Raw genomic sequence first — 20,489 nt, forward strand, 5'->3', positions numbered from 1 at the left:
GTATAGCTCCCTAGATGGACCTGCCTTTTGTCTAATCTAAAAAAAAAAAAAAATACTGCCTTAAATTCGGGTCAGTGCGGTAGTACCGGATTGCGGTGGCGTACCTAATCATATGGCCGGTTTGCACGGGCCTCATTGCAAACATTAACATGCTGTAGCTGAACGGTGTCAACAGTTAAAACTGCGAGCCTCCGCAGTCGCAGTCAGACAGAGACCTCGCGAGTCAGAAGCGCAGCGCAAAGAGACACTTTTGCGATATAATGAGCTCGCTAGCATCCCGGCACTCTTTTTGCCCTCACTCCATCATTCAAGTGAAGCTCTCATCCGGCGGGGAAGGCGCACAAACAATTAGCCGAGACAAGCCGTTTGTGGATTACGTGCTGGAGCAACGCAATCAGACGGCCGCGGTTAAAAGAAGGAGCTTCCACGGTGCCAGTCGCCACTTAGAGGAGGGATGGCGGGTCAGTGGTCCTGACAGTCTTAACAAGATGACAGCATTTATAAAGCACTGCTGTTAAAGAATATAGTTACCTGCCGTGGAGCTCTGATAATAAGGCCACATGGGGCTTCTTCCATATTCCCTCTGTATTTGTTTGCTTTTGCCTCGTCTTCTTTTGTTGTGCCTCTTGTTTCTCGGCGTAATGGTCGGCGCCGGAGGAAATTCTCCAGTCGCCTTTGATCTCGCCGTGCTTTCGATAATTTTCTGACAGACGTGGCATCGAAGCCCATGTCTTTTGTGTTTTCCTTTTGTGTTGCCCTTTTCATTCCGTCTCTAAGTAGAGCTCAACGTTTTTGTCGCTGTTGTAGAGTCGTGGCAGAAGAGAGGCGGCGCCCGAAGAGAACTGGACCTCGCCCTCTGTAAACTGATGGATTTCTTCTCATAGTATGTAGACACTGAGATAGGCTCCAGCTCACCCTGAGTGAGTGAGTGAATGAATGAATGAATAAAACTATACCATAGCATAAGCCTCGTCCTTTCATGTCTGCCTTGAGTGTTTTTTTTTTAAACAGCATTTAAATGGGGTTCCAATGGGGACGCCATTATTGGATCCAATTAGTTAATGTTCCAGTCGTCTTCCAGGGGAGATGGATGTCTCTTTCCTGTGAGATTTAAGCCATTAAACGCAATCTTCTGTACATCCTCCAAAGTGACAATGAAGACTTTTGACTTGGGAGAGAGCACTTTATATACGTCAGCCTTGATTGCATTTGTCCTTCCAACTTGCGAAATTAAATCGAGGGAGTCCCGACATGCACCAGGCTAAGACCCTGGAGGCCCCTGTTGTGGCTCCATGCAATTTACATGTTGGCCGTTTGCATCCCACACCTCCTTGTGTTCGTGCATTTGCATCAGAGGTGTGGGCCTGTGCTGCAAATAAGGACGCTTCCTGTTATGTGCTAAATCTAAAGTTGGCTCCTTTTGTTTTGTTGCACAATGTTAATTGGAGGTTGTTTTTTTTAAATCAACAGCTACCTCAACCTTGAACTCCCAACTCCAACACCTGCAGCAGCTCCAGCAGATGCACCACCAGCAGCAGCAGCAGCAGCAGCATCAACAACATCAACAACACCATCACCAACACATACAGAACCAAGTGTCATCCCAGCATCACATGACCCCGCCCAGCCAGCAGCAGTCCTCTGTCCCGTCCCCGGGCTCCGCGTGCTCCTCAGCCTCCGGGCAGCCGCAGCAGTCGCCGCCCCACCGGCCGAACCACTCGCCTGCCCGAAGCCTTCCCTCGCCGGTCACTCCGCCCATGCCTTTGCCGGTACGTAAACTAACAATCACATATGTCATTTTCTTCTTTTTGCTTGTTTTTATCATGTATTTTTATTTTATATTGCTTTGTACCTATGCTATCCTAATTTGGTCAAATGACTGTACAGTCCCTCCCAATAATCGTGGTTGGAACATCACTCCCTCGCTCTATTGCAGGTTTTCAAAAATAAATGATTGCTGCTTCATGCTTGACTGATATTATTGTAAAAAAAAAATCTTATTTAAGCTAATGTTACGTATTCTTGGACTAAATTATGCATTTTAATGCATAAAAATGTTCAAAATGAACTAAAATACAAAAAAAATAAGATGATAACACTGGCCATAGGTGTCACTGTTAACATGCACCAGACTTGATCACCAACGATATGCTTTTATTTTCTAATTATTTATCTCACACTAGGCACAATAGTAACATAATAATAATAATAGTAATTGTCATCATCATCATCATCACAACAACAACACGGGCTACTGTTGTGGCTGTACTCCAGCTAAAACGCAACTCTGAATCCCCAACGTCACTTCCTGTCCACATGTCCGGAAGACATTTCTTGAAGCACACACAAGGACGATTCTTATTTATGTCTTAAATGGCTTATTTTCTCTGATGACATCTGCTATGTTGGGTAATATGAGTGTGAAGGTGACTATACGGGTGTTATTTCCTGCTGAGAGGGGTCTAATAAGGGTAAAAACCCTGTTTAGAAAGTCAAAAACAGGTTTTCTATGCTCTTAACTATGAAAATATTCTGTTTATTAATATTGAATTCTGCTTTATGGAAATTCACTTATCGCGGTTGGGTCTGGAACCAGTTAACTGCAATAAACGAGGGAATACTGTATGCCATTAGTTGGCGCCCCCTATGGGTTACGGTCAAAATACTTTTGAAGACATGCTAGCATACATGTAAAACAGACATTTTGTTTGATGGTGGCCATGTTTTTCAACCAACCTTGCATCCCCTAAAGGTGTTTCAGTGTGTTATTTTTTTGTGAGAAATGTCAAGTCAATCTTATGGGGTTTAAATAAGAGCGCCACCATGTGGTGTATTTGTCAGAAGAATAATAGCACAGGCAGCATAGTAGTGGTGTATGTTTTGACTAATTCCCACCCTTTTGTGTGCAGCCTTTTGTGTATTTTGCATGTGAGGTGGCCCAATCTGAATCTCAGCAGGGATCTGTCCAGGTTGCTCTCCAGCCGTTATCATCCTCTTAATCTTTGCTTCCTACTCAACCTGCTTTTTAGTCACTTTGTCTGTCCATCCATCTCGGCCCTCCCTGTCTGTCTGACCGTCACCGCGTGATGATAATAGCCTATTTTATATCCCTGTGGTTTCATTTCTGCTGCAGACCGGCCAGGGTCGCCTTGCTGTCCCTGGTCACATTCATCAGCGTCAGGTCCCTTATTGGGTTGTGTTGCAACCTTCTTTATGGCGAAGATGCGTTGGGCTATTTGTTCCCCCTACCCCTCAAAGCCCGCCCCCCTCTCCTCCGGCCCCTCGATGCCTTTTCTGGCCCCCGTCACGGCCTACTGAGTCTCAGCATGAAAAACAGCCTTTGGATTTAATGGGCTCCAAACACACTGTCCAGTCTGACAATGAGCAAAGACCACAGGCAACATTTCCACAGAATGTAATGTATATGAAGCGCTTCCTATTTACACATAAACACAGCACGAGCTGCAGAGCTGCAGTATAGTCACGCTTGCATTTCTTAGTTTTACCCACAAAAGATCTTCCAGAAGAAGCGGTGAAAGTGGTCATGATGACCTCCCTTGAGATGAAACCAAAAAGGAGGGGTGGGAGGTATCATTAAGATATTGCCTCAATCAAATAGGATTACCAAAATGTGCACATGTGTGTGCGGGAAAAGAGCTAGAACGCACATAAAGGGTTTATTTTTCTCCGGGTCAGTGCTGGCCTTGGCGGAGAGCGTGCCTCGCCCAAGGACAGGCTACGGCCTGCAGCGACCACTCAATAGGATTTCAACGTCAGCGCCACACAGCCAGCGTCAGTGATTGGATGGCATTAAAACCTCACTGGTTAATTTTTCACACGCACACACACATGAATTGTGACAGATAGCTGCCTTTTTGAAGACACACAAGGTTGTTGCCTTTACCCGGTTAGGTTTTACTTTTGGACTTTGCAGGTTTAGCCCATGACATAGACATGAACAGTCCAAAATATTTTGTCCAAAACAAAAAAGCTAGAAAAAACACTGAATAATGGTTATAAATAAATTTGTATTGCAACAGACGTTTCCTGTAGTTGGTCACCAGGACATATTTTGGTCCACTCCTCTTTACAGATGCTTTCCAAATCGGTAAAGTTTCGAGGCTGTCGCTTGGCAACTTGAAATTTCAGCTCCCACCACACTTTTTCTATGGGAGAGAGAGAGGCCATTCCAGGTTCTTAAATTGCTTCTCCCGAGCCGCTCCTTTCTTGCCTTGGCCGTATGTTTTGGGTCATTGTCATGCTACAAGACCCCTCCTCTACCCACCTTCCAGCCGTACCCAAACCTGCGCCCCTCGCCAAAATCCATAACACACGTAGATGATATGTGACAGCTTGGAATATCCACAGTGATGACAAATAGACAGTGGCTGCGATTATGAAATTTGCCTAAGTGTGCTAATGTGCTGATTGCGGGAGCCGGTGGGGATTTTTTCCTGGAAGTTGATTGATTGGAGCGGCGGGGTTTTCTCCACGCCCGGAGAGCTCGGGGATTTGGCGGCAGGAAGGCGCTCGCCGAGTCCGCTACACCGGAATTGATCTTAATTAGATCTGAAAGACCTGCCACAGCAGAATGGGCGCGGCGATTAAAATGAAAAACAGGAGAAATTACCGATCAAATTAATCATAATGTCGGGCTACAGCTGTAGGTCTGGTGTAATTTGCCACTCCAGTGAGTTACATCGGGCCGGGCTGGGAGAGGGAGAGGCGCTACACGCTGATCCGTGGCAGCGGGAAGCTTAGGCTGGCCTATCAACGCTCCCGTTCCGGTTGTAGTATGCCAGGACTCTGGCGACCCTCCTACTCCTTCCTTCCTTCCTTCCTTCCACATGGTCTCTTGTGTCCACCTCTGACCTTGGACGCCTCGTTGAATTGAAAATTAGCGATGGTTGAACAGGTTTCATTCTTCATTTTGTTGAAAATAATTTTGGCCACACTTTGGACTAGTTTAGCACCGTTGCTTTGCAGTCTTGCTTACATGTTCTCCTCGTGCTTGCGTGGGTGTTCTGGAGCTCTTGGCTTCCTCCCACATCCCAAAACATGCATGTTAGGCTACTCTAAATTGTCCAAAGGTGTGAATGTAAGTGTGAATGGTTGTATGTACAGTACGTGCCCTGTGATTGGCTGGTGGCCAGTCCAAGGTGTACCCCGCCTCTTGCCCAACGTCAGCTGGGATAGGCTCCCGCTCACACATAACCCTAATGAGGACAAGCGCTCTAAAAACAGATGGTTGTTTCATGAACGTACCAATAACAAGACACTCCTAAAGGTCGTCTTCTAGACTCATCCCTCCATCCTCCGCTACCTCCTCCGTCAGATCTCCGCCGTCTGTCTCCACTCCACCTCAAAGTCGCCTGTGATCGCTGTCAGAGCCCCGCGCTGGGCCTGTCCACTCTCCATGGGTACACTCATAGGGGTAATTACAGCCCGGGGGCCTGCCTCCTACCCTGTTCTCCACAATTTACCAGCAAAGCGTCCGCAGACATCTCTCTTCTTCCCGACTGCACCCTGACATCACAGGACCGCAGGGCCCCAGACCCACAAGTGCTGCAATTACCTGAGCCTCTCCTCTATCCTTTTCTCTCTCTCTTTCTCTCGTCTCTTATCACTCTCCTCCACCTCCTCGCCACTCTCCTCTGGCCGCCTCGCTGCTATTCCCTGGCAATCAGCCTTCATTAGAAGCCTCTGGTGAGGAGCCATCGCCGCCAAGGTCAGCAGCTGCCAACCACAGCGGCCTTTGAGAGGCTGTCCTGTCTGCACTCTTCATCTTTCCTCACCTCTTTGCCATTTTCTTTTTTTTTTTTTTTTTTTTACTGTCCTCCTCAAGTCTGGGTCCATCTCTGCTGCCTTTGTTTCCAGCTTAGGTATCTGCTTTCCGCAGTTAGATGCTCACCATTTGGCCAGTTTCCCCACGTATGTCTGCCACCATTATGTTAACGTGTATTAAATGAGTCTCGCCAATCAATTCATTGATTGATTTTTCCGGATCAGCCTGTTCAATTTAGCAAAACGACCACCGTCACTCTGCAGGATATTAAATCAAAATTAAGATGACATGCGCCGATTTACAGCTAATGGCCTGTCAATGAAAGTGGAGCCACTTTAGGTCTTGGATCTATCTTTATGTGCCCATTTTTATTTAGTGTAAGGGAACATGTACGATCAAACCACCAAACACGCATTATTAAGTGCAGTGCGGCTTGTTTGCATTAAATTATTATCCGTACTCTCATGTACAATATATAAAACAGAGCCTCAAAATCATCGAAAACACACCAAACTGATTAACAGCATGTGTCCCCAAAATGTTTTTGATTTATCTAAAAAACATTTGTTTCACTTAAAAATGTAATCATTCCGAACATTTGGCAACACATGCTTCTTACTGGGTGATGGATTATGTAGCTTTATTATTGTTACCATGCTAAAAACTGACAGAAGCATAGTTTCATGAATAAATACATCCAAAATATAATAAATAAAGACTTGTTTGATAATAAAGAATGGAATTACTGTATATCAGACACAGTGGTTCAAAACACCATGTTTGTCAAACTGGCTCATTTTAAGACATTGCTGGAGTTCCTTGCTCATTATGTAATAATAATTAATTATTTTATATATTATTAATAATTTTACTCCACATATTGATATACTAAACTCCTTTTTCTTTGCCAGAATAATTCCCCAAAAAGATCAGTGGATCATTCAGCGGCCATGGATCTGTAAAGCAAATTTCAGACATCTGCCCTAAAAAGCGCACATTTCAAGTAAAAGTCCAATCAGATGCACCTGTAGCCGTTTAGCTTCCTGCTGCTCGGCTGCTTTCGAGCATGAGCGGACCATCGCCTCAGCAGCAGCAGCAGCAGCAGCAGCCTCGCCCCTGCTATTAATGCACAGGAGGTCTTAAGAAGGCAGAAAATTGCCTTACATAACAAGCCCCGTGCAATTTAGAAATACAAATGTGCACTGTTGACTGAAGCAGAAAATAAGAGTGTGCGGCCCACCAACAGCAGCAGCAGCACATTTCATATGAATAATTATAAAGCGTGGGGGGCTCGATGAGGGAAACAACCTGACCATGACAGCTCTACTACTTTTATTTACTTCAAATGAGGGATTAGGCAGGGAGAAAATCTACACCATTACCTCGAATTTACCCACTAAAGTCACTGAAATTCATCTGAGTGCAATGTTTTCATCTGTGTTGGGTGCGATTATTTTTTCACATGTAGGTTTTACGTATAGGATAATTCTTTGAAATTAATCGTAAAAGATTATCACAAATATTTACAAGTTACAAACAATGACTTTAATTGCAGGAGTTAGGCACTCTAAACTGGCGGTGGCATCATTTCAGTGTTGTGCAAGTCTCAAGTCGGGAGTAACGACATCCAAGTCTCAAGTCAAGACAAGTCAGTTCGAAGTCACGTCCGAAGTCATATGCTTGAAATGTTTGAGTTCTTACAAGTCATAAGCAGTGTCTCCCGAATAAAATGCCATAGTGACGATGTAACAATGGATTACATTTGACAAATACAACGATGGAAATGACATGATAATGATCACGTTCCTTGAATACTCGGAATGGGCAACACATTCGCCCAAAATCAAGTATTTTCAAGTCATCAGACTAAAGTCCATACTAACTCCCGAGTCATTGATGTCAAAGTCTATGTCGAGTTGCGAGTCTTTGATGATATTGTCAAGTCATGTCCAAAGTCATCAAAACTGTGTCTCGGGTCTGACTTGGTTCAAGTGGCATGATCCAGATCTGATCCAGATTGCACAATTGCATTTACATTTACATTTCAATTAATCACACATTCAGATGTCAAATAAGAGTTGTTAATTTGCTGTGTTTATGTGAGGGTAATGTTTTCTCCACAAAGGTTGAATCAAGGCAACTGGACTCTTTTTTTTGTTGCACACGTTTCATCTTTAATCCAAAAGGCTTCTTCAGTTTCTTCCTCGTCTTCCTATTTATGTCTTTGGTGTGTCTCCAACTACCTTCCAACAGAACAATAGCTCGTTTGCATAACTGCGGCGGCAAAAATGCTTGTTCGTGGCAACTCTTCCTGTGGAATGAGACGATCTTTGGGGGAAGAGATGTTTGTTACATTGTTGGAAGCAGACCTCCTCCTCTATTTAGGCAGGGCCTTTCTAACTTGACGTGAATGACTTCTTTCACACCAGAATTTGGACATGGTTGTCCTCAAAAGGGACGGTCCCTTTTTTTAAGATGCAAATACTGACCTTAAGTCAAGAGTGCTAAAGTGTGTCACATGTTTACACTTGCACAATTCAACAAGAAGCAGATCTAATTTAATCCTATCCCGTCTCCGTGTCTTAGCGATTACTGAATTGCACTTCTTCCACACACCTTTCATAAGCTTGCACTGTTTCCTAAACTACTTGTATTTGTACATTGACTTCCTTACTCAATCAGTTCCATAATTCTACTCCATGTATTGATCTGCCATGTGTTATGCGGGCATACGGATGTTTACAATGTCATTTTTCTCCTCTCTTGCTGATTTTAGTTGAACTGAAAAATATCCCTCCCACCTGCAGCAAGCCTTACTCATGCTTTTTGGCTTTTTGGTGTTGGATTGTGAGCTCTCGCCAAGGTTGAAGGTCCTCTGACACAGTTGCTGTACTGCTGGACATCCAGCAGCAACTCCCTGACCACACCACATGTCCATAAACGGGGAGAGAGATGGGGGCAACACACAGCAGACACGCTGATCCAAGCCAGGGCTCGGCTAACAGTGGCTAAGGAATAGGGTTTCTTTAATTATCAGTCAGGGTTATGACATTGAGTCGCCCCACCGCCCTCCTCCCAGACACTGTCTAAGTGCTCCGCTCTGCTGAGGAGGCCAGTCCCCCCGCGGGGCACCATTCCACTGCTGGTAATTTCTGGTGCCCATTAGTGACCGCAAACAGAGCACCGGGCTCACACGAGCAATACAAGCGTGCAGCGCTGCTTGCCACGCTGTCAAAAGAAGCTTTTAATGCAATCTTATTGCATTATGCCCCCCTCGCAGGCCAAGTCAAAAGTCCCATTTGGGCTCTCTGCTGAAGATTAGCTCAAATATTTCTCCACGGTCCTGTTTTCAACCATGGCCGTGTTGCGACCATAAAGCGGCTACTTGCTAGAAACTGCAATGTACTCCCAACATTTACTGTCTGTGCACGGGACATTTGGTCACTGCTTTTACAAGAAAAAGTACGTGGCTTCGTGGTTTGGAATTTTAAGGTAAGATCACATACACCCTGCTAGTACTCGTCACTATTGTCCTTAATTATTGTGTGGATGCTTAAGAGCATGATCACATGGTCGTGTGCATTAACATTCTTCATGCTGTATGTAGCATTATTATTATTATTATTACCTTTTTAGCCATTTATTACTTCCACATTTTTCAAACTATTCCAGCGTTGAAATGTTCAGCTCATTCAGGACATTTGCGGCTCTCTTTTGGCGCAATGATTCCTCTTTTTCCACACAATTCCACAGTTTCCGAGGCAAAATTTCCATCGAAAATAAACGGTCCAAATGTACAAGTTCCACCGACTGCAATAAATGAATTTCCACGATATAGGATTCAATGTTAACAAATGGAATATTTTTGTAGTTGGAGCATGGAAAAGCTGTTCATGTAAACACGGTTTTTAACATTATTAGACCCTGTAGACATGAAATAACACGCCTATAGTCACCTTTACACTCCTGTTATTCATTGTTTACAACATATTGTGCAACTCTTCTGCAGGGACTTGAGAGGGCCACTAGCAAGCTAACCCTGGTTAGCCGCAAATTTATTTGTTCGAAACATAAGAAGCCAAAAATGTGCCACTTCCACACGGAATGGGAGGAGAACTTTTTTTCACTCTATCATTTCGGACATGCCATGGCTGACTACATGACTTCATGCAGTGTTAACGTAGTGTAAGGTACTTCTCTACGTTTTGTGTCATTACTGCCGCCTAGTGACCAGAATACTACATATCACTTTTATTTCCATATGTTTTGACAAATAATATCCCATAGTTTCGTAATAGTCGACCATGAAACAGCCATCATTAATTCATTCATTCATTTTTGAAAAACTGCGATATTGCGAGGGACGGCTGTACCTCCACATTTCTCGACCAGCTCATTCAGAACATTCCAACTTTCCACATTGCCCTAATTCCACATTTCCCGTATGGCATTTCAGCTCTTCAGCATTCACGCGCAATTTCTTCCAGGAATTGCGTGTGAATGCTTAAGCGATGAAGTCTATTTTGACACAAGTTTAAGTTACCAAATGTGGTTCCTCTGCCAGCGTCTCTAAAAGTAAAAAAGGGAGTAAATGGACACAAATGCAGATGTAAATGCCATCAATTCATCCGAGGCCCTTTCGGCTTGTTCCAACGACTTTACAGTATGTATTTTGGTGTGACAGTGAAGCAGAGAGCCGTAGAGGGAGGGCACATTTATCGATCAAGGGTGGCCGCATCCTCGCCACAGAGCCCCTCTGCCGCGATTAATCTTGCAGGCTGAGAGTCGGCCAATGACACATGACAGACCTCCCCCTCAAACTCCACCATTTCTCTTCATTACCGGCCATATTTTTGGAGAGCGCAGTGGAGAGTCATCATTTACCTTTATTGTGTTTATAAAGCCGTGGCATGGATGACCCTTCCTATATTGAATTGAGAACATCAAAAGATCACTGGGCATTGATTAGGAGGATATTAAAGTAATTCAAATGCTATATTTATATGTCAAACCGCAGCTGAGTGAAAAGACATTTCCCCCTGCAGTGGCGTGTGCAGTCAGTACAGCGCAAACAGGATTCTTAAAATGTAATAAAGCTAATGCTTTATTACCTATTGAATATTTGAAGTCATTGTTGGGAAGTCTAGTGTATGATGATACACCGCGATAGCAGCAAAAACACACACAGGTAGTATCTACTTGAAATTCTACGCTCGGGCGGCGCTAGATTTATTGCAAGTGCCCAACACGAGTGTGCTACAGGAATAACTGCACCAAATATGTCACATCATGAGCCCGAATGGTCAGCACATTCCCGCAGACACTTAATCACAGACTACTTTCCCATTTAACACATCAGCAGGCGGCTAAATATAATAGATCATTCCCGCCCATCAAAAATTCCTAAGTGGAATACGGCATAAGTTATATTTTTACCCGCCGTCTTCCCTAACTGGAGGAAATATAGTGCGGCGGTGATGGATGAAAAAGACTCACAATTATCAACAAATGGGCCAGGGAGGATTTTATGTAATGATTAAAGCTGCTGTTAATTCCACAGGAAGGTAATGAGTGGGGAGATTGACGGCCACTGTCTGGCACTCCATCACGCCTTTATCGTTACTTTCAACGTTTTCACGACTCTTTTCCTCCTTCATTTGCATTTCGCCTCATTAGAGGCGGCCATTCCTGAGCCCGCCGGCCGGCTCCATTTCCCATGACTTAATGCGTTTTATTTGACCAGCCAAACCACCGCGATTAACTAGCTGTCACTCACGGCCTTTCTTATGACATCACTCCATCACAATGGACAATTTATTTTGGGTTTTTTACCCCAGTTGGTTCTGTCTCAATATTTTCTGTCTTTCCGTCTGGGTTATTTTTCACAAGGTGTGCAGCAGAGGCCCAGCGGTGGGCAACAGTTGGCGCTAAGAGAACCCAAAGTGCACAAGTGCAGCGCTAGGCCCCCGCCAGCCGAGGGAGCAGAGGTGTTTCGGAGGCCCTAATGGCATTTTGATGTTTAAGCACAGAGGGCGTGAGGCTGGGGAGGCGAGGAGGAGGAGGAGGAGGAGGAGGAGAGTCAGCAGTGGCCTGTCAGTGGACGAGCGGGAGACTTGTGACAGATACACAACGTGTTTTCTCATGTCACACTTGATTACATCAAGAAGCAGTGGGGAGAAGAGGACGAGGGAGGTGCAGAACAAACTTCCATGTTCTGAAAAATTGAGGCCGTTGTTCTCATTTTTTTGTCTTATGTCTCCCATTTATAATCACAACAGGCTGAGAGCATCTTCTCCCCATCTTCTCCCCAGCATCCATTGCCTCTGAAAATGAATGCATTGGAATTAGTAGTGAAATGTTTTGCATTGTGGCCTAGTGGTGAGTCTCACGGTTTGGAGGTTTGGCTTGGAATCTTTGTGGGGGCTTTTTCTGTGTGGACTTTGCATGTTCTCCCACTGCTTGTGTAGGTTTTGTGTGGGTTCTTCCTCCCACATCCTAAAAACATGCATGTTAGGTTAGTTGGAGATGAAATAGTCTGTAGTTTGACCAGCCCATGGTGTGCCCCGCCTCTCGCCCCCAACGATGCACTCATCCCATAAACCAAACAATGAAATTGCTCCCCACCAAAATTATTGTTTTATGAGAAAAGATGGCGCTCAGTCGCATTCAAACCTAAGAGTTTAAGTTCATCATCTTTCCAGCTACTACGCAACTTGTAAGGTTGAACACCAAATTGTTTGTCTTTAGAATCAGTTTTATCATAGGACAGCAAGGAAGTTGAATTCATCCGTTCCGGGGTCAAACTCACAGTTTTTATGACAGATTTTTTTGTGATTTTAGAGACACGTTTCTCCATAAGTTTGGTTGATTTCCAAAAAGTACGACTTTGAACACAGAATTGCGGCCTGGGAATTGTTTTCAGCCCACAGTTTGTTTTTTATTTATCCCCTTTTTCTAAAAAATGAAATGAATTGATTATTATCGAGATATTGTAAGATAGTACACTAATTTGTTATGTCAGCACAAAGCTAAGATGTTAGCATGTACAGTGGAACTTGGTTAGTGTCATGAATGCATTCCAGAAGGTCTGACCCTAACCAAATAAATTTTTCCCTTAAGAAAAAATGTACTGTGTAATGCTAACAAGTAAGGACGTTTTCTGTTAAAAAAAAAACCAAAACAATATATTAAAAATACAGATAGACTCACACAGTGTATTAATAACATAATACACGCACCATATTGTACGCTAACCGGGGAAATGTATGCAAACTGAGGTATTACAAAAAAAAAAAACGCTACAAAAATTCAGATCTGAAGCTCCTCGACTGTTTATTTGTTCCTGCTCTCGAGTCTTAAGTTAAAGTAGACACAAAAAGCAAGAGTAAACTCTGTGTCAAACAATTTTACGTTTCCAGAAGAGGTTTCTGGTTTGCAGGGATGCTATTTCCCCTTCCATTGTGGAGATTACACGCACCATGTGACCTCCGTGGTCAGACAGGTTTAGATAGCAGCCGTCTGACGTTTGACAAAGATCACGGAGGCTTATTATGACAACTTAAAGCATTTCTTTCTGATATTTTTTTGTTCCCACCATAGACAAAAATCCTTGCGCCGTCCTTTCATAGGGAGTGTAAAGAATGAAACACAATGTCGGCCATGTCTGCAAGCGGGGAGATCATTGTTTATCTCCCCCAACACATGCAATCAGCACAAACGCTCGGCCAGGTCTGTCATTTGGTCCCTCCCGCCGAGGTGCTGAGAGAGGAGAGTCACTGTGGCGGAAAATCACCTGTTTAGGTGTGGAAACACACAGCCTCGCCTCTCCTTATTCCCGCCTTGCCCGCCAACACGACCCACAAATACGGCAATAAAGCCGGCTCTCTTTTCAGCCTGATTGAACACAATGGCGTGGGCTCAGCGAGGACTGTTATTGAAGGAAAGCCGGTGATGATATCTCCAATACGTCTCAAAGCTCCTTGTGTTGGCTATTTAATTGCTCGTTAACACATCACAGCATCCATACACGCAAAAGCATTTCTTCCTGGCTGGTAAATCCTGACTTTTCTGGAACTTTTGAGAGATTTCTGAGAGGACCGCTACCACGCAGATAAAAGACAATTTTGCGGTTATGGGGGTAAAAGAAAGTGGATGACTTTCAGAAGCGGGGAGCCAATATCAATCATGGCCAATTTGAGGGCCACCAACATGAAATATGATTTCATAAGACAAATGCAGTGTCATTCTTAATGTGCTTAACCTTTACTGTCAATGAAAAAGTATTGATTCCCACCCCCATCATTTGATTTGAGAAAGTGTAATAATATATGGTGGTTGGCTTGCGATAAAAGAAGAGCGATAACTGAATGATCTCACACGAGCTCGGCTGGATTTCTGCAAATTGATGAAAAGTTGTTGGTTTTACAAAAAATCTTTTCTTTTCTTAAAGTCGTCCTGTTGCCACCAGAGTTAGCAGCAGGAAGCCGGCAGTCCTGTTTCCTTTATTTCTTGATTCTGGAGAGTAATTGGGAAGCCTCCTATCTCCTTGTGCTCTTTGGTCTACTTAGTCAACCTAATAAGACTTTGCTCTGCTGCACCGCCACCAAATCAGCGGTGCATTTGCAGCCCCCCCCCAATACGCGGTTAGCTTGATTTATGTGGCTCATCCCGCCACTGTAGTGGACTCTCCCTGACACGAGGAGCCCGAGCCAGACCCGACGAGTCCATTACAGACGTGAAGCTGCTCATTTTAACCCCTCAAATGTACGCCGGCAGACATAAAGTATGACACAGGAGGGATGCTCGCTGAAAGCGTGAAGTGTGACGGCACGGTCTGCTTCCATTGTGAGGGCGGGATGCTGAAGGCATGAAGACCGGGCCCGCGGGGAGCCCCCGGGGGCCAGAGGAAGCACTTAGAGTGGTAAAATGGTCACTTATTCACAGCGTTCCTCGCTAGCCTTGAACCTCCCACTGGGTTCAGGAGCACACACCTTTGGGAACCCTGCCAGGGACCTTACAGCCGTCATTACCAGACCCCAGTCCATCCTGGCCTAAGAAACACAATACATTTATAATGTTCTGAATTCGCTTTTCAGGACACAACATATGGCTTGAACATGAGATATGTTCTCTCCCAGCAGTTGAATCCTCTGGCCAGCCAGGCGGCGGTCGCCGCCGCCGCCGCAGCCATGGGATCCATCGCCGGCTCTCAGGCGTTCGGCAATGCCCTGTCAAACCTGCAAGGAGCATCCGGACAGCTGGTCACCAACGCACAAGGACAGGTGAGGGCCAGTGATGGAATATTCCTCAATTCCTCTAACTTTGCTCACAAACCTCACCACATTTCCACCAAAATGATCCAAGTACGGTAAAGAACTTTCCCCAGAGCCCAAATGTTCCCAGGAAAAGTACCTGGGGGCGAAGTGGGTCAGGAACTGCCGAACAACATGGCAATCGGTGCGGTGCAGGGTTGCGGCTATGTTATTGGCTTGTGGCACGTTCTAAAAATATAACTTTACAAGAAAACAAGAACATTAAGAGAAAAAAGTTGTAATTTTACGAGAATAACATCATAATATTATGAGGAAAAACAAGGTTGTTTTAGTAACATAAACTTGAAATATTAAACAAAAAAGACGTTATTATAAGTCCTAATATTATGAGAAACAAGCAAAACAACAAATACAGTTGCAATTTGGGGAAAATTAGGTTGGCGAAAAGTTAGAAAATAAAAAAATAAAGTGAGAATATTATGGGAATAAAGTCATAAATATGAGAAGAAAATTTACAAGAAGAAAGTTGAAATAGTTGGAAAATTAAAAAAAAAAACAGCTGCAATTTTACAAGAATAAAGTAAACGTATGAGATTCAGGTTGTATTCTATAAACATTCTGTATGTACTATAAATAGTGTCATTTCAGTAGCATAGAAGTGAAATGTTGAAAAAAAATGCTATTTTTTAAAAAGTCATAATGTTATGAGAAACAAAACAAAATAAAGTTGGAATTTTTTTTTAAATTTGTTTGGGGAAAAAAGTGAATATTATGGGAATAAAGTCCCAATATTACGAAAAGAAAATGTATGAAGTTTATTTAAAAAGCAGGTTGAAAGAAATGGAAAATTAATTAAATTTTTTTTTATCCAACTATCAAGGTGGCAAAGTTGCATCCTTTCATTTTTCACTATGTGGCCCTCGGTGGAAAAAGTTTGGCCCCCCCGGTGTAGTGTTTAAGCTAGTGTGTGTGGCTGCAAACTTTGCGATCATTTGGAGCAAAATGAGAAAAGTGAAATGACGACTTGACCGCTCCCGTTATGATTTGATTAAACTCGCCTGGATGTGATGTGGAAACACAAAGCACACAGATTACCAGGAATTCTTCAGGGTTCTTGGAAAAGTTCCAGGACATGTAGGTGGAGAAGGGGCTATTGTACCCGCTCCACTAACTCATTCTACTGGAGCTCCTCGCGGTTTTCCTTCGTTTGCACTGCGTAGTAGCCACCCGGCCATATATTAGGATTTTTTTGGGAGGGGAGTAAACAAAGCCCTTCTTCCTCTTATCCGCATGCGCCCGTCGCAGCAAAACGCTGACCTTGTCATATTTAAAGGGTGGCTGCAGGATTGTTCCATCAGTAGCCAGAGGCTTGAATGATGATGCTTGTCATTGCGAGGCCCTATCTAATGAATCATCTTATTGCAGGTGCACACTGCACGTATTAAAGGAAAATGTATGAACACTGTGCGTGTGTGTGTGTGTGTGTGTGTTCACACACGTGCCTTTTCATCCTGTTAACACATGGACTGGCCTTAATACGTAGACTTGTTTTTTGTTCTTTTACCACATAAGAAAGTGAAAAGTCAATTTCACACAAAAAGCTATTTGATGGAGGTAATGGCGCTTTAAAGTCGTATGTAAGTCCCCATGCTATCACTGTCCGTGTGCTTGATGCTAAATGTTGATAATGAGACAGTATGGACTTTGGTGGCTTGCGAGGTGCCTGCAGCTCTGGGGACAGATCAGTGTGGATGTGGACTTGATGCGATGCACTGTGCTTTTGTAGTGTCTTTGCTGCTGACACTCCCTGACATAATCAGGTCACAGAGACGGTCAAAGCCCTGGGCTACAGCCTTTGCTCCCCACCTCATTATTCCATGGCATTATTCAGACGGGGGCCTCTGAAACATGCACCACCCTATCACAGCACAACCACCCCCTACAAAAAAACAACAGTCTAATGTGTACTTCAAACCAGGATGGAGCATGTTCATGGAGTACACGCACGCACGGGAGAACATGCAAACGCCACACAGAGACGCCCAAGCGGAGATTCCAACCCAGGTCTTCCCGATCTCCTGACTAACCTCTATCCTGAGTTCATTCATTTCTTATTTGTGCTATTATTATGTATTCATGCTACACCAGGGGGTGTCCACAGTACGGCCCCGGGGACCATTTGCAACCCGCACTGTTTTTTTCATTGGCCCACGGCACATTCTAGAAATAATGCAACAAATAAAAGTAAATATAAGAATAAAATAAAAAATAAACAACAAAGATAGGAAAATCAGCAGTAATTTTACAAGAATAAAGTCAAACTATTAAGAGAAAAGTAGTCTAATGAGAAAAAGTCATAATTTTATGATGATAACATTATAATTATTATGAGGGAAAATGATTTCATTTTGCTATCAGAGGTGAAATATTGAAGTAAAAAGGTGTTTTTTTTTAAGTCGTAATATACGCAAACAAAACTACGAATAAAGTTTAGGGAAAAAAATCATAATGTTACAAAAATAAAGTCAAAATATGATGGGAATGAAGTCATCATTACGAGAAGATCATTTTCAAGAAGAATGTTGAAATAGTTGGAAAATAAAAAAACAGTATAAATTGAAAAAAGAGATGTAAATTTACAAGATTAATATCAAAATATTAAGAGAAAAAAGTCACAATTTGCAAGAACAAACTTTTGATATTATGAGGAAAAGTAATGTAATTTTAGTGGCATAAAGACGAAATATGAAAGAAAAAATGCGTTATTTTCAGAATATGATAAACAAAACAAAATAAAGTTGCAATTATCAGAAAATTAGGTTGGGGAAAAAGTCAAAATATGATGGGAATAAAGTCAAAATACTCTGAAAAGAACTTTTACAAAGATTTTTTAAAAATAAAGTTTAAATATTTGGAAAATAAAAAAACAACAACAGCAAAAGTGGGGGAAAAAAGAGCAAAGAGGGAAGTTGATACTAATAGTAGTCTAATAGTAGTCTTTTCACCTACTTTATATCACAAAGCTGGGATGCAGTTTTCTTAGCACATCTCCCCGATGCGACACATTCTTTATTGTTGTAGTTCCCTGTAAGACAATGCTAACATGTTCAACACGGGAAGTCACTGACTAACTATCAGTAATTGCTGAAACATGAGTAAAGTGTCAGATGAATTCAACTCTGCTTCTTCCTACTCCTCTTTATGCATGATGAATTGTGCAAGTGTAAACGTGATGTTCCTAAATACCAGAGCGTTACCAGCCAGGCCTCGCGAGCCTCTTCATAACATCATTTCCTGCCATGAAACCTTCACCTGAGACCAGACGGAGACACATTGCATGACGGGACAAGGGACGGAAGCTAAGCTGCCGCTCGCCTGCTCTTTTATTATGCTTATGGTACAACCACTTAGTGCGATGATGATGAATAATTGAGCGGAACAAGTTCCCCCTGCCACGGCGGCATGCAAAGCGGGGGGATCCGCTGGGGGCTCCGCAGAGCGGCGCAATGAAATATGCTAAGTGGCAGGAGAACATGGGAGGGCATTTGTAAAGCGAACGCAGAGAAAGAGAGAGATAAATTATCTCTCCCCTAATGCGAAGCAACGTAAGCAAATGAGGCGTGGCGGGATGAATTACAGATTGCCGGCCCACCTTTCTCTCTCTGATCCCTCCCTATTATGTCAGGGGAGGAGGGGGCCTCACTGGGGAGAAGCTACAAGTCATTTTGCACTGCTTTGGGATGAGATGTTCATTTAAAGGGCACCTCTTAGGCTTACGTATGCTTTTACGTTTCACTTGAAATATGCAAACATTTTTGCAGCGGAGCATCATATCATTAGATGATCTTTGACTAGCTTCTTTGCAGTACATCTTTAAAAATAGCAGTATTGACTAACGCTTTGGTGAAGTAAAAATGTGACATTATATCCAAACTAAGAATAATAGTGAAGGTAGGAAGTTCTCCCCGCCCAGCATTTTGCCCCGTAACCATTTTCAAATCCAAATCCAAACACGACACAGAGTGTGAAGACACAAGACAAGAGTGCTCAGCTTGTAGCCTGCTTTCCAAATAAGAGAATTTGCAATGATGATGGTCTCATGCGGAGCCGCTGTCTCGTGTAAATGAGGCATGCTGGAGTGGAGGATGTCAGAGACCAGTGCTCAAAGCCAGAGAGCCGCTCCCCAGATGACATTAACCTTCATCATGGTGAAGAGGAGCTAAGTCCCCCTCATGTCCTCCACTCTTGGCCACACTCTGGCAGCTCTGAGAGCTAAAACGCAGTGACACTCTGCCGCCCCTTCTGATCTGCTCTTCCTGATTACAACCACAGAGGAGCGAGGAGGTCCCCCTCACCCCCCTACACACAGTCCCGCCCCCCCCGGGACCCCGCTGAGTTGGATTGGGACCACCAGGTCCAGTCTGATGCTCTCCTCCTCCTCCTTATTGGTTCTTTTCTGTCTCTTCCTGCTCAGGCCTCTCAGCAGAGACACACAAAGACACTTAGATGCTCATTGTCACGCATGCACACATGCATGCCTGCTGATGGATAACACAGTCACTGGTGTGCACCAGCACACACACACACACACACACACACACACACACAGGTATTCAGTGCTGACCTTTGTTGTGTGCTCCCAGCACTCGACTCCTCACTTGCTTTTGCACCATCATGGGACACTTGCTCATGTTTCTCTCTCACCGTCACAATGCGGACAGCGGACAGACGACTCAAAGACTTCTCATTTAAAACACCGGCCTGTTCATTCACGTTTCCAGTGATGAACATCTGCCTGTCCATCTACATACACAAATGATACACACACACACACACACACACACACACACACACATACTATGAATGTCTGTTTGTCCACTCATATAGCTGTCTTTCCCACATACACATACTTCCATGCACATGACGTACATTACGTATCTGTCTGTCCTTTCACATAAACGTAGTGTAAATGAGGTGCGAACCGCAGAGGCTATGACCGCGTGCCTCCTTTCTTCTCTCTTTCTTCTTCTCCAAACAAAAACAAGCGTCTTGTCTCCTTCTTTCCCCCCCTCCCCTCCTCCAAGATAATCGGAACAATCCCACTGATGCCAAACTCCGCAGGGCCCTCCAGCCAATCAGGGGGCGGCAACCCGGCGCTGCAGGTGCCGCCAATTACCCCGCAGCTCCTGACCAACGCTCAAGGCCAGATCATCGCCACGGTGATCGGCAATCAGATCCTGCCTGTCATCAACACCCAGGGAATCACGCTGTCGCCAATCAAGCCCGGACAGCAGGTAACAAACACACGAGACAAGACAGTGACATGAAGTGTTGCAGGGGGCAACAGGGATTGTAATGTCACTTTCTCCCTGCTCCCACCCACTTCTTCCGCTGTTTAGAGCACATTTTCTGGCTTCCAGTGGCAGGGGAAC

At 44.0% G+C, this 20,489-nt stretch overlaps 1 protein-coding gene across 5 annotated transcripts in view; it reads left to right on the forward strand.

Annotated features, from left to right (window-relative positions):
• The window catches only part of pou6f2 (POU class 6 homeobox 2), a 75,114-nt gene that overhangs the window by 42,252 nt on the left and 12,373 nt on the right, over positions 1-20,489 (forward strand). For 4 of the 5 annotated variants that reach the window (XM_054766141.1, XM_054766144.1, XM_054766145.1 and 1 more), the window contains 3 exons: positions 1,471-1,769; positions 14,923-15,066; positions 20,142-20,351. In XM_054766141.1, the coding sequence (XP_054622116.1) occupies positions 1,471-1,769; positions 14,923-15,066; positions 20,142-20,351 (653 nt within the window). The remainder of the gene's footprint in view (positions 1-1,470; positions 1,770-14,922; positions 15,067-20,141; positions 20,352-20,489) is intronic. The other variant, XM_054766146.1, reaches the window with a different exon arrangement.

Source organism: Dunckerocampus dactyliophorus, chromosome 21, assembly GCF_027744805.1.
Source record: "Dunckerocampus dactyliophorus isolate RoL2022-P2 chromosome 21, RoL_Ddac_1.1, whole genome shotgun sequence".
Lineage (NCBI taxonomy): Eukaryota > Metazoa > Chordata > Actinopteri > Syngnathiformes > Syngnathidae > Dunckerocampus > Dunckerocampus dactyliophorus.